Here is a 14,552-nt window from a genome sequence, read left to right as displayed (position 1 = left end):
TTTATCTAGAAAATGGAGCGAAAAATAATATTAATCTGAACTCAGGATGAATCAAACAAACCAAGTTATTATCTCGAGGGAGGGACACCCAACCTTATAGAGGAGTTAAAATATCACGATTGCAGGGAAAGTTAGAAGGACTTAATTTCTATCCATAGCATAATATGTTAGTTTGGTCCCTCTAGTTGATAGGCTATGATGTTGTACGCAAATTTGGGGCTTCATGTCCAAATCGTGTTGAGATTTCATTTTTGTATGCTGTACATATTACAATTGGTAAATAAAATTCTTTAATTACCAAAAAAAAGCTTTACATTGCATATATACTTAACAAATGGTTTAGGAATATACAATCAATCCTTCTGCTAATACCAAAAACAATGAGTCCATACACTTATTTGGTACATCATTTCTGATTTTTATGCGCTTATGTACCAAATTTTACTTGGCAAGAGACGCTGAAAATCTCTACGATGCTTGTCCTGCCAGTATCACGTGCAAGAACATCTTCATTATTTATCGGTCATCCATGCAAGAATCGACCATTAAATGTAACGTTGAATTGAATTACTATCTCATATAGAAACTTAAACCGTTAGAAATAATGTATTTTTGATAATTTAATTATATATGTCTAAGTACTTCGCTTGCTCGTGAGCCTAATTCTTTTCCACAGGTCAAGCACCGTGAAAATCTCTGTTTGTTGTCCCTAGAGGACTTCTGCACTATAGTTTGAACTCTTGTTTCGAGTTGGCACATTTCTCGGTGCTAAGTAGCCAGAATCCTGGAGTTGTGAGCATATCAGATTCCATATTTGCACCAATTGATTCACACATGAAAGCGATAATGAAGAAGTTGGCCTCTATTTCAATTATAATTCATTTATAATATGTGTATAATCAGTATATAATCTATATATAATGGCTAAGAAAGTAAATAGTGAAACCCAATGGCTATTTATGTAAAGGTGCTATATTTTACAATACCTCTCACACAAAATATAGGAGGTACTTAAAAAATAACTGACCGACTCGCCCCCTTCAAATATTAATTAATAGTATTAAAATAAAAATAAAAAGGAACCAAAGGCGCGAAATTTTTTGAGACTTTTCAAAACAGACGCGGGAAACAAGTCTTTTTCTCGATTTTGGATGAGTAGATATTCACGGTGATATGACACATGCCTGCATTTTCAACATCACAAGGACATTGTAAGTTTCCTTAATGCTTCATCTTTGCTTTGCTCAAATTTGTTTTTTTCTTAAATATCCATTGACGATTTGATAATTTGTTTAGAAATGTTTAATTCCCCCCCTTTCCCCTTTTTTTTCCCTTTTTTCTTATGTCCTTTCTTGTTATGTACCCTCCTCATGAAAAATTATTTGATTAGTTAATTATCGTACTACGTTCAGTTGATGCAAAATGTATACGCCCATATTATGCTTGATGAAATGCCAACTAGAGTATAATCCACAGGGCAATTATCTTTATTGTGTAGTGTATGATATGAGCAGGGGTGGATGTAGGGTAATTGAAACGGGTTCATATGAACCTAGTAGCTTTAGCTTAGATTCGGTATATATGCTCTAATATCCACTAAAACAGTATAAATAATATATTTCAAACATTGTGCTATGATAGAATTCCTACTCGAACGGTCGAACTCATAAAGTTCAAATACTAGATCCGCGGATATGAGTGCATGTTGGAATTTGATGACACAGCTTAAAGAAGAAGAGCTTGCAGAGTTTTCTCTATATGTCATGGAGATCTAGTTTATTAAAATGGTTTGTGTTTAACTTTCTTTGCGAAGGAATTTAAAAGCGGAGGAAACTTTGTTCTCCGGCAGATTCTTTGTACCAAAGGTGATTTCTACTTTCCCGAGAAAATTTGGAACTTGGGCAGCTTGGTTTTCATTGAAGTCTAGCTTGGATTTGAGTTTACCTTTTAAGCCTTTGAGACTAATTCATATGGAGAACAAAGAGAACAGCAGTTCCAGAGGTGCCTTAATTGTTTTAGAAGGTCTGGACCGCTGTGGAAAGACATCGCAGTCTGGCAGACTGTACAAATACTTGGATGAGCAGGGACATTCAGTTGAGTCGTGGAGATTTCCTGACAGAAATACAGGCGTGGGGCAAATGATTTCTTCTTATCTTGCTAATGAGTTGCAGTTGGATGACCATGCAATACATCTTCTCTTCAGTGCTAATCGTTGGGAGAAGAGGTTTGTTCTAATTCACATAGCCTGACTTGTGTTGCCTATGTGTAGTCTGTATATTGTGATGCCCAATGTCTCCGATACACAGCGATCACCTGTCTGCTAGAATTTAATACTTGGTCATATCGTCTGTCAAAAATAGTTAGGCTTGTCATTTATCATTTGAATTAGTCCTTCTTCTGAAGACCGTTTCTATTTTAGCTATATGTGGAGATGAAATTGTTAAGATGGTTGATTTTTGATCAACCAACTGGCTAGCCAGCAGGCATATATCCCCCAAATTTGATATGCTGGCTAGTCATTGCTGAACTGATGGTTTGAATGCTGAGACTTCTTTTATGCCATTGGAAATACATGACTCACTCAATCTGGCTGTATATTAGTTGGTATTTCTCATTCAGCTAGTCAAGTAATAGAAACTGATTTTCAAGAAAACATGTTAGGAATGCATTATCTTTTGCTAATAATTCCCAGTTTCTTCCTTGCTATCTTCAAACTGATAAAGAAGACCTTTCCTTGCGGACCAAGAAAATGAAAATAACATTGTAGAATGGATGGAAAAGGAATTAAGTGGCGTAGACTTTCTACTCTACCAGTTTGAATAATTCATGACAAGTTGTCTGTCTATGATTGTAATTTGCCAGGAAAATGTGAGGATAATTTAGTTTGTCAATCTAAATATCAGAAAGCATGAAACTTATTTTGTGGTCTTCAATTAATAACAGTGCTTAATAATAAACTTAAAAGAGGAACTAGTTCGGATGTGCAAATATTTTCATATGCCTTTTTTCCTTGATTAGCTCAACGATGGTAATTCAGGTAACATGGTTGGAAGTTCCACCGAAATGCATAAGCAAATGATATATGCCTTTCTCTTAAAAAAAAAATCTCTGTTCCATTTGTAGTTTTGTTCTCAAGCAAAGGTGTTGATGAAAATAGAGATGTATAATGGCACTAGTTGAATTCCGCTTTTAAAATCCTTAAATACCATTGTCATTTAACTGAAAGTTTTAACTTGGTTGGGCTGCAAACATTTTTCATTCCAGGTCAGGTAGTATATTTGAGAACTTGCAGTGAGTTGGCTCATAATCATTGTAGAATTTAACATTCTCTAGGCTGGTGCTTCCGGAAAGTTTTAATTTCTGTCGTGGAACTGCAGATCATTAATGGAGGACAAGCTGAGGAGTGGAACTACTCTCATTGTTGACCGCTATTCTTATTCTGGGGTGGCATTTTCATCTTCCAAGGGACTAGATATTGGATGGTGTAAGGTAAAATCATATCTCTACTTCATTGATGTTGCAATTTCATCTCCGAGCAAGTTTAATACTGAGATCTTCCACTGCAGGCTCCTGAAATAGGATTGTTAGCTCCAGATCTGGTTGTATACCTTGACATATCACCTGAGGTAGTTTTGATATTTATTTTCTTTTTACTTGTCTAAATTTAGAGATATTGTCAATGCAATTTCCTACTTTGAAGTCTATCTTTGAACTAGTAGTGGATTTTATACCTGTTATTGATGATGAGCTGTAATATTTACTTTATATATTTTTCAGGTTTCTTATTTATACGGTTGACATGTTAACTATTCTTAATCAGCAATATTTTTTTGAGTATGAAAATTTCCTTTTCTTTGTTGTTAATATGACTATATTTATGATTTGATTTTTTAATAACTAGAAAGCTGCTGAAAGAGGAGGTTATGGAGGTGAAAGATATGAGCAGCTTGAGTTTCAGAAAAAGGTCGCCAGATCTTATTTGGCTCTTCGTGATTCCTCGTGGAAGGTAACTTTTTGATATCCTTTTGTGTATGGAAATAGAAATGTTGTTTACTTGTTTAAGTATACAACTACTCTGATAACACAATAGGTGGTAGCAGTACTTTTGGAGGTAGTTCGGATTTTTTACATATCATTTTTTTTATCAAATATAGCATGCCTATGGTAACTAAACAAAAACATATAAAGCTCTTAGGGGTCGTTTGGTAAGAGGTATAAGAATAGTGCTGAATAGAGTGTATTAATAATGCTGAGATTATTTCTTATGCATTGTTTGGTTTGGTGTATTAAAGCATTGCATAAATTTTGAAATTTAACTACATAGATAACATAATAAGAAATTCATACAACAATGAAAAACAGAATGAATACACATAAATTTGATACTATGCTATTTAGTAGAGAAAGAACTGTACCCAACTTGTGAAATAGGGGTAGAAAGAGCAAATGAACAAACCATTTCAAAAGGAAGCACCAGGAATGAAATTAACCATAACTAAGAACTAAATTATACAAAATACCTCAAATATTAGCTCTTGAATATAGAAACACACCCCCAACAGATAAAGAAACCAGTAGTTGGTGCCTTCACTCCATGAGTCGTCCAAAATGGGGGAAAAAAAGAACAAAATCACTGAAAATCCTTTTACCTGTGAACGTGTGACTTTGATCTCTGAAGAGGAAAATGAAGAAGAAGATAATACGGCTGAATTCACATGTGCTTTTCCATGGCCAAAGCGTACAAAGAGAAGTCTCTTTGCTAAAAGTATGGGGAAAGAATTTAAGATAGGTTTTTAGGGATTTGAGGGGGGCAATTAGGTCTTTAACCATGTTTATACAAGTATTAAAAACCTTTGCATTACTAATGTCATAGTTTCCTATGCATTACTTATACCTAGGATAATACGAAGTATGATGTGTATTAGTTATACATAGGTTTAAAAAATGTACCAAACAAGGTATTAGTAATGCACAGAGCTAATGCTTGCATTATTTCTTGTAATACCTCCTACCAAACGACCCCTTATTAGTAACTGACATTGATTAAATGCTACTGATCATATTCCTGTTTTGTCTTCTCTGAATACATAAATTCACTTGTATTCATGAACCAAACAACAGGTGATCAGGTTTTGATCCGAAGCATTAGAGATAGCTTTGCCTTGCTAATGTTGTTTCTGTGTTTTATTGCAGGTTATAGATGCAACCCTTCCAGTTGTAGATATAGAGAAAAAGCTCAGAGAAGTTGTTCTTGACTGTATGATGGCATGCCAGAAAGGGAAACCGTTGTCTCAGCTATGGCCATCGCAGGTCAAGCGTACAGAATGTCAGCATGAATGATATCTGTAACTCCTTTATTACAGTATCTTGGAGTTACAATTTGCTGTATATTTTATCTTCTACAAGATTTCCTTGGAAGTGTGAAATTGCTCCATGTTTAGAGGTCCATGATATCCGCTTGCTGCGATCTTGAGGGGCAAGAATTTGATTGCAGTGAGGAGTGGGATAAAGGATGAGTTCTATATAATACCATCTCTGGATTGTACTTGAGTGTCTGGAATACATGTTTCTGTTTTCGGCTCAGTTCTCAGACGGACTATTTTGTTGAATCAAGTTTGAATGTTTTGATAGATCTAGGTAGGCTGAGGCAGAATTTACTAATGTTGCCTGTATTTAGGTGGTGCTGGTACCTGAAAATGGTACTTCTCTAGTTTCCTCTGTATCAAAAGCTGCCTGCTTTAGTTTCAGGTTACTTTTGGTAACGCAAATAAATTTAAAAAGGAGTACTTGTGAGCTAATTTTTGTATCATTATATACTCATTTGGTTTGGGATCCCTGAATTTATTTTTATTTGTTACCTTATTCTTAGTATTTGTAAATTGCACTCCAGAAATGGCTTCATTCAAAACAACGTGTAGTTTCACACGAGCATATTTTTTATATGAATTATGTATCTAATAGGGAGAATGCTTGTATTAACTATAACGTTACTAATGTTTTGTGTTATTATTTTGAAATCAACAGCTCGCCAGAATTTTTTTGGTGAGTGGCGAAAAATAGAATAGAACTATAAATTATTATTTTAACAGAATTAAGAATCTTTTTTTTTTTGAAAATTAGAGAAAGAAAAAAGAAGGGAACGTTTATAAGTTTTCCTATTCTTTTTGGTTTGAGATTAAGGAAAATAAAATCAATTTAAGCTAATGAAATAGAAAGTAATTATTTTATTTTCCACATAAAATTAAACAAAAGAAATATACTAGTACTAGTTATTTTTCTTTGTTTTCTCTTCCATTTGCTCCTGATTTCTGCTGCTCTTCTTTTCTCTATTTCCAAACATAGGGAAGTTGAACGAGTTTTTACAAAATGAATTAACTCCAGTAATGGTTCGGCAAAACTATCTATGAGGAGTAGGTCGCTTCTTCAACAGGCGATCTACCTTAAAAATTTTCAGTAGCCTCATATATGAAATAGATTCTGCGTTATCGTCGATTTGTGTGTGTGTAAGTAATTTTCAGTAATCTTTTTGGTACTTAATTTACCTGTATGCGGAACAAAATATGTGATTCTATAGTATATCTAAGCAAATGCAGGGCACAGGAAAACAATTTGGCTATTGCATAAGTCCAACAAAAGAACACAGCCAACCACATGCACCAAAATGCAACTGCTTATGATTCATTATAATATCAACTTCTACTAACATGTTCTTATTTTTGCTATTTACACGAACTTTCTTACATCAAAATTGGAAAATATTATACTGTGTCATATTCGACGGTTCTTGACCAACAATGCAATTACATGAGTAGTTTATAAGTTCAATGTCTTTGGCCTAAGGCCATTGCCACCTGATTTTTTTCTTGATTTTCCTCTGCCAAACAAACTTATCCTCCGAAAAACCTTCAGTAACCTAGTAGCATATCGTCGTTGGGAAGACAAATTCACAGAACCAATGCAACTAGTCACTTGTCCAACGGGGTTATTCCTCTTCTTGCTTGGTGTTCTTCCTTCTAAACCGTATGGTCTCAGGCTCTGATAATCTGCAGAAACTGGTTCAGCTTTCTTGGAAATGGTTTCTGTTTGCTTAGAAATGTGCTGTAGTTGAAGCGTTTTTTTCAAGGATATTAATTCATGTTCAAGATTTTGGATTCTGAAGCTAGTGGATTCATATTCCTTTTTTGAGAATTCAGACTTTTGCACTGCTGAATCTTTTAACAAGAAGCTTAGTGGTTTGCTTCCGCCTTCGCTTCCTTCCATATATGGACTCTCTACCAAATTCTGGCTTTTGGAATTTGCATATATTGTACTCGAGAGGCTTCCCGAGTATTCTCCACAATGAGCATATCGGAACGAGTCTGAACATTCTTTAAAAGCTTGTTGTGTGTTTAGTTGCTGAACGAACAGCGCTTGGACAATAAGTCTCAATGGCATCAATTCATTTTGAACTGCTTCAATGCACACTTCTTGTGAAAGTTTCTGGCAGTTGAGGTATTTGCACACCAATGCTTTCTCCTCTTGTGACATATCAGGATGTGCCTGGATAGAACAGAAATTTTTTTCTTTGTTCAGGAAAAATTATTGAACAGTAAATTGGGAGCAGGAGCGGAAGTAGAAGCCCATATTGGCAGAGGCGTCGCCAGAATTTCAACCTTATGCGTTATGGATTTTGGGACCACAACTTCAAGTGTTAATGACTGAGTTCTTGATATAATATTAATACATATTTCATGATTCAAAACACCAAATACATTGTTTGAGCAAAAGCTATTGATTTTGGCTTGTGCGTCCGCCGCTGCATATAGGGGCCGAATCCATAGCTTTTGCTCAAACAGTGTATTTGTGTTATAAAATTCATTATATATGTACACATTAAATTTAGAATCCAGTTTATTAGCACCTTAAGTCGTCGTTCTAAAATCCATAACCTATAAAGTTGAAACCTGACTCCGCCTCTATTGACAGCCCTTGGTTTTTCCAATTATTGGTTTGATTTGAGTTTGAAATTGACAATTGAAGATGAAATCTAAATAGCCAACCTTCTAAAAATGCATGTAGCAATCTGGTTGGTTTTCATTGAAATACACAGAGCAATGCACCTCTCCATTTAAATTATGTTGAACTTCTACTTTAGGAATAGATATGTAGAAAACTTACCATGAGAAAAGTGCTTAAAGCTCTGTAGAGATGATCATGAGTTTGCCTGCTGGACAATGGAACAGTTTCAATGAGTTCCAGGAATCTTTTAGCACTCCATTTTGGATCAGTGGCTATCTTGGTTAGATATGCATCCCAAAGTTCAGCAACGACGTAATTTCTTGGTGAAGGTGTATGAGGTAACTCCATTCCGAAGGTTACATATTTTGAAAATATGCTCTTCATTATTGTTAACTCAATGCACGAAGAAATGGAGTCGTTGTCGCTTTCTGGAAGGAGAAAATCTTCCACTTGAGCCAAGTATAGTAGACAGGCAATCTGATCTAACAACTTTTCTCTACTTTCAATTCTTAAACCGAGCTGAACTGATCTTGAAAGCAAAGCGAAGTATAATCCAACAGGTATTACTTTACTAGCTTTCTCTCCCATTGGCAGCAAGTCAAGAATTCCCTGAAGTATTTTGGAAACTTTTTCATTTGTCTCATTATTATTATCATCATCAGTATTATTTTCAACTTCACTTTCCTTACTAGCATTCTGCCAAAACTGGTGTGTCTTTTTAGAAAGTACCCATTTGTTTGCATAGAAAAGTACTATTGGGCTGACATATTTCTCCTTCATTCCTTGTCTTCTCAGAGACGATATTATCCTCTTAAAAAATGGAAATGGCAATGCAATAAGATCTTTAATCCATAAATCTTGGCTGAGAATTTCCTTGACTGTCTCGTCGCTCCAATGCTGATTAGCCAAGGCCTCTAATGTAACAACCGGATGGTCTCTTCTCCTTTCGGGGTCAAGAATTTCCATACAAGCCATAAAGGCAAGTGATTCGATGCAACGACTAACAATCAGCAGCTCCTCAGACAAAGGAAGCAATAATTGGCATTTTTGGAGGACTATCAGAGTATCGTCCCAGCTTTGTAGTACTACCTGATTTAAATATATGTCGAAACGCTCACAAAGATTGCCAGAGCTGTATTCTTCTGTCATTTCCAGGAATTCTGCTGCACATCTTAGTGCTGCAACATTGAAAGGATCGACCAACGTGGACGATCCATAGATGAAAAGCGCCATCATTTCAAAGGTCTCCTGTCCTCCTGGGAAATTTCCGGGTAATTCAACCTCATTTGATTCATTCAATTGTCTTCTGAAGTATCCACTCTTTGAAAACAATGGGTGCTGCAACATAAAAAACCAAAGATTAACCAACAAAATGAGCTAATTGATAATATTACATGTTGAGAAGTGGTACTTTCTTCCTAGCGGAGACAAAAAACAGTAGGTGTTCTTCCCATCTATCCAAGCCTTGGTCGATAGAGTTATCCGATACCTGTTACTGGGTGGGAGATAGTAGGTATAGTGTGGAATTAGTCGAGGTGTGTGCAAGCTATGATGCGCGCACTCTCCAAAACGCTGCCGCACCCTTGTCGGATCCTCCAAAAATACACTAATTTTGGAGGATCCGACACGCATTCAGAGACATTTTCAAGGGTGTCCGAGCAACATAGCACGCAAGCTTACCCGGACGCCATCATTATCGGGAAAAAAAGTGGTACTTTCTTGGAGCTTCATGCTAAATGATTTTATTTTGTCATTAAGATGTTGAGAAATCTCACCTTATGCAAGTTAAAGGTTCTATTACCTATCCGAACTCGAATAGTGACAGGCAAGCCAGTTTCTTGACTCCTGAAATAACATTTCATTGTAAGTTAATAGATAAACAAACTATAATGGAAAAGTAGAAAAGGGAGTGTTGAAATTCATTACCATGAAATGATCTTGATCTTAAGGAGGGCACCAACATTAGGAGATGAAAGTGGACTAGAAAGAACTGAAAAGTCTGAAGAATTGCCCATTCAGTAATGAGAACTAACCAATAAGACTTGAGTGGAAGTGAGTGAGTGAGTGTTTTTAATGGCAGATGGAGTTAATGCATGAAATCTAGTCAAAGATAGAAACATTTGTTTCTGAAAGGAAGCATAAATGTTGGAAAATCCCAGCTCAAATATCAAAAAAATAGTATAAAAGGGTAGAGTGTTTCTAGAATCCAGAAATCCTGTAAAGCAAAAACCAGAGTGGAAAAATACATAAAAAGGTGCAGACTTATTATGGATTCACTGATATTTGTGCACAACTAAGATCACTATCGTTAGAGCCGAAATCAGGATTTAAAGTTTATGAGTTATTAAATTGCTACAGAACCCATAGCTTGTTTTATCGACTAAATAACAACAACAACAACAACGACCTAGTAAAATCCCACAAAGTGGGGTCTGGGGAGGGTAGTGTGTCCGCAGACCTTACCCCTACCCCGATGGGGCAGAGAGACTGTTTTCGATTGACCCTCGGCTAAGGAAGATGGAAATAAAACAAGAAGAGACAATTCATCAGTAACGTCAGTAGAAACCGTAGAAATAGTAACATAAGCATAAAAATCAAAAAATAGATGACATGCAATAACAATAACCAGTAATTAAGGCCCGGGGCTATGAAAAATAGAAAAGGATAGTGTGGACTCAACATTAACCACAAGCCGTCTAAGATCAACTCTATCCAACCCCGCCTCACCCCCGTATGAAGTAGGAAAAGCTCGACTATCCCCTAGCCTACAACCCTAATGCTTGACCTCCAGACCTTCCTATCAAGGGCCATGTCCTCGGAAATCTGCAGTCGTGCCATGTCCTGCCTGATCACCTCTCCCCAATACTTCTTAGGCCGCCCTCTACCTCTTCTCGTACCCGCCACAGCCAACCTCTCACACCTCCTCACCGGAGCATCAAGACTTCTCCTCCGCACGTGCCCGAACCATTTGAGTCTCGCGTCCCGCATCTTGTCATCCACAGGGGCCACGCCCACCTTCTCCCGAATACCTTCATTCCTAATCTTATCCATCCTAGTGATCCCGCACATCCACCTCAACATCCTCATCTCTGCTACCTTCATCTTATGGATATGAGAGTTCTTAACCGGCCAACACTCTGCCCCATACAACATGGCCGGTCTAACCACAACTCTATAAAACTTACCTTTGAGTATCGATGGCACTTTCTTGTCACACAAGACTCCAGATGCTAGCCTCCATTTCATCCAGCCCGCCCCTATACGGTGAGTGACGTCCTCGTCGATCTCTCCGTCCCCCTGAATAACCGACCCAAGGTACTTGAAACTTTCTTGTTTTATCGACTAAGTTTGCAGTATTAGTCTCTGTTTCAAAAAGATTGAAACTATTTCCTTATTAGTCTGTTCCAAAAAAATTGACATCTTTCAATATTTCCTTAATAGAAAATATTTACAGCCACACAAATGCTATGGCAAGTTTCAAACCACAAGTTTCAAAAGTTTTACAGCCACACAAATCCTATGACTTATTTAAGACCACAGATCTCAAAAGTCTTCCCTTCTTTATTAAAGTTTATGTGAAGTCAAACTAAGACAATCTTTTTTGAAACGAGGGGAGTAATACATACTTAGTGAATTTTATAATATAAATACAAGGTCTAAGCAAAAACTACTAGATTTATCCAAACATGTACTTATTGCTCTAGCTCTGCCTCTGACAATAATAGTAAAGGGTAGCCATGTGCATAAGGCATCCCGTTTTTACCCATGGTCTAGGATAGGGCCGCACCCGAAGGGTTGATGTGGACAAGCTACCCTATTGCATACATTAATAACTGTTTTCACGTTGCGAACCCGTGACCTATAGGTCACATGGATACAATTCGTGACCTTTGACTATAGTAGTTTTTATATTTAGTCAAAGTCACAAGTGAAACTCAAAAAACCTCCTAATTTTAAGGCTTCAAAGACGTTCGAGGTTGAAGTTCTTGGCTTTTGGACTGTATGCACACGTGCATTAGCCTCCCTTATTGGAAGAATTGAAGAATGCTGTATTCTCCCATAATATGAAAATCGAGTTTATGAAACATTCAAGAATTTTATACGTCGCTTTGTGTAGAAAATTATATATGATATTCAATATTCAAGATTCCCAATGAAACTTTCTAAATATTACTATACTATACTAACTTTTGAAACTCAAAATGTACACCTTTATAGTAGTATTTTGTTTTGAAGAGATTTATTGACTTTTCATCCGGAATTTACTCTTAAGGTTCACATATTTAGACTGAGGTATTTCAATATAATTCAAGCTTGCTCCCATTTGGTTATTGATTTTGGCTGTATTGTTTCAAAAAAAGTAAAATTTAAAACATTATTTGTTCATGGAATATGATTAGTTTTAAAAAAAAATTGAGAAAAATTTTAAACTTCCAAAAAATTATATTTTCTTCCACTCATAAAACTTCAACTTTTTTTCAAATAAAATAAATGTCCAAACACAACTTCGGCTTTTCAAAAATTATTTTACAACACAGTTTTAAAAACTCTTTAAAAAAAAGTAAATTTAACAAAATTTATGTCCAAACGCTAGCTTAAACTCTTGGGTTTTTACTAGCATAAGTTTCTTTCAACTTTTCTTTTCCTAAGTATTAAGAATATGGCGTAACTTAATCTTGTCTTTGTTGCTAACTATTCCTAAGAAATTATGCTTAAGCAGATTAAGATATTTTAATTAAGATTGAGTGAGTTTAATTAAGAAAAGATTGACAATTCTAACCTAGAGAAATGCAAGAAGAAGGAGAACTAATGGGGGAAATTCGAGTGTATTGGGAAAGACAAAAGGTGGAAAATTGAAGCCAAACCATAATAAGATGGAAAAACTTAAAAAAATGGGTAATTAGCTGAATTGAGGAAGAAGTTTTAAGAGTGCTTTTTGTAGTAACACCCAAGACGGCACGGCTTCTAAAATAAAATACTAGTAAGTATTAAGTTTGGATTTGCTTTTGTTTGAAGGAATTGCTTTGCTTACTACCAACATCTCTCTTAATCCCAATGACAACTTTTATCCCTTTTTCCTTTTTGTTTAATGTATAAGTGTATTTGTCGATGGAGTCCATTACTTAAATGGTTGTTACTCAATCCGAAAATTCTTTCGTTTGTAACAGAAAAGTCACTTGATTATGCTTATAACACTCAAAGGGTCACTCAACCAGATTTCTCAAACTTTTGATTGTTAGATATCTATTTTACCCTCTAAATTATCAACTTTTATAAATACTATTTTTCTAATTTATAAATAAAATTTATTTATAGGTAAATCCATAATATAAATTATAAAGAGAAAAAATCATAAAATTAAAAAGTTTTAAAAAATAAAAAGAAGAAAAAAGTTGATAATTTAAAGGGTAAAGTAGGTATTTGATAATTAAAAATTTGAGAAATCTAGTTGAGTGACCTTCTGAGTGCTATAGACATAGTTAAGTGACTTTGCTGCTACAAACGAGAGAAAGATGACTTTAGCGGATAATTTCGGATAGTTGAGTGACCATTTGAGTAATGGACTCCAAGTTTGTCTTGACTTGCATGTTTTCTATTTTTATTTTTCTCCATATACGATGTTGGTAATAAGACCTAAACTATGATTGAATAACTTAAATCAAATATGGGCAAGTAACATAGAGAGGCGGATAATGAATTTAAGCTCTATAAGTTCAACGTTTAAAGTTTCTAGCATTGAACTTATTATATTTTTAAAGTTATGGGTTCATATCAATTGTTTATTGAGATTGTAGTGAAATTTTATACACAAATTTGTACTTTTCGTCGAATGTAGTGGGTTCAGATGATTGGGTTATCAATTTAAAAATCAATTATACTTCTTTATATAACCCTTGTAAGTTGTATCATCGAGAATCCATGAGTCGGAATCACAAATTTCATTTTTAGGGGCCTAAAATTCTACTAATAAAACAATACAATGTAGCACATTGATATTCAATAGAATTGTAGAACTGAATTGGGAGCTAAATATTGTGTTACTATAAAGAAGTAGTCGTTCAATAAATGGTACAAGTATAAAAATTATTTTGCATATTACAGTAACAAAGTCTACGAGCTTAAATTCTCAGAAATCCTATATATAAGTTGATTTTGTTGCCAAATATTACTTGATAAGTCGATTATCGCCCAACACAAAACACTTTCTGGGTGATTGCATTTCAATGGATCCTCTTATTGTTGCTCCTAAACGGAGGTAAATCCAGGATCTAGAGTTATCGAGAGGATCTAGAGTTATCGAGTTATGAATGAGTGTGACCGTGTTATATGCTTATATTTTAAAGTTCTTTTCATATGGACACACATCATTAAAGTTCTTTTCATATGGACACACATCATTCGCGCTAAAAGCAATGAGTCCAATTGAAAATACCAAATATATAGTCTCTTACTCTTAATTGTTATACTATCTGAGTTCACCTTATGGTGTTTTCTCTCGAACTGCAATTTCACAATTTCGCGTTAATTTTACTTAGTTACTTTAAATTTATAAT

The 14,552-nt window shown here is 35.2% G+C and overlaps 2 protein-coding genes across 3 annotated transcripts; one reads left to right on the top strand and one right to left on the bottom strand.

Annotated features, from left to right (window-relative positions):
• Positions 1–1,042: 1,042 nt before the first annotated feature.
• On the top strand, positions 1,043–5,923 carry LOC109212165 (thymidylate kinase-like). Of its 2 annotated transcripts, none has more exons than XM_019375785.1 (6): positions 1,043–1,211; positions 1,814–2,224; positions 3,378–3,489; positions 3,567–3,626; positions 3,902–4,006; positions 5,194–5,923. In XM_019375785.1, the coding sequence occupies exons 1-6, from the start codon at positions 1,174–1,176 to the stop codon at positions 5,338–5,340; spliced, it is 873 nt and encodes a 290-aa protein (XP_019231330.1). In that variant the 5' UTR covers positions 1,043–1,173; the 3' UTR covers positions 5,341–5,923. The 2 variants fall into 2 exon arrangements, with proteins under 2 accessions (XP_019231330.1, XP_019231331.1); XM_019375786.1 differs by having other exon boundaries at positions 1,078–1,211; positions 1,850–2,224.
• Positions 5,924–6,652: 729 nt separating this feature from the next.
• Positions 6,653–10,227, bottom strand: LOC109212166 (BTB/POZ domain-containing protein At5g48130). Its single transcript, XM_019375788.1, has 4 exons — positions 9,925–10,227; positions 9,774–9,843; positions 8,158–9,336; positions 6,653–7,539 (listed from the first exon to the last, which is right to left on the bottom strand). Exons 1-4 carry the CDS (start codon positions 10,011–10,013, stop codon positions 6,814–6,816), a joined length of 2,064 nt encoding a protein of 687 aa, XP_019231333.1. The 5' UTR covers positions 10,014–10,227; the 3' UTR covers positions 6,653–6,813.
• Positions 10,228–14,552: the final 4,325 nt, after the last annotated feature.

This window comes from Nicotiana attenuata, unplaced genomic scaffold, assembly GCF_001879085.1.
Source record: "Nicotiana attenuata strain UT unplaced genomic scaffold, NIATTr2, whole genome shotgun sequence".
Lineage (NCBI taxonomy): Eukaryota > Viridiplantae > Streptophyta > Magnoliopsida > Solanales > Solanaceae > Nicotiana > Nicotiana attenuata.
The sequence above is the reverse complement of the archived record's forward strand: the minus strand, read 5'-3'. Positions and strand labels throughout refer to the sequence as shown.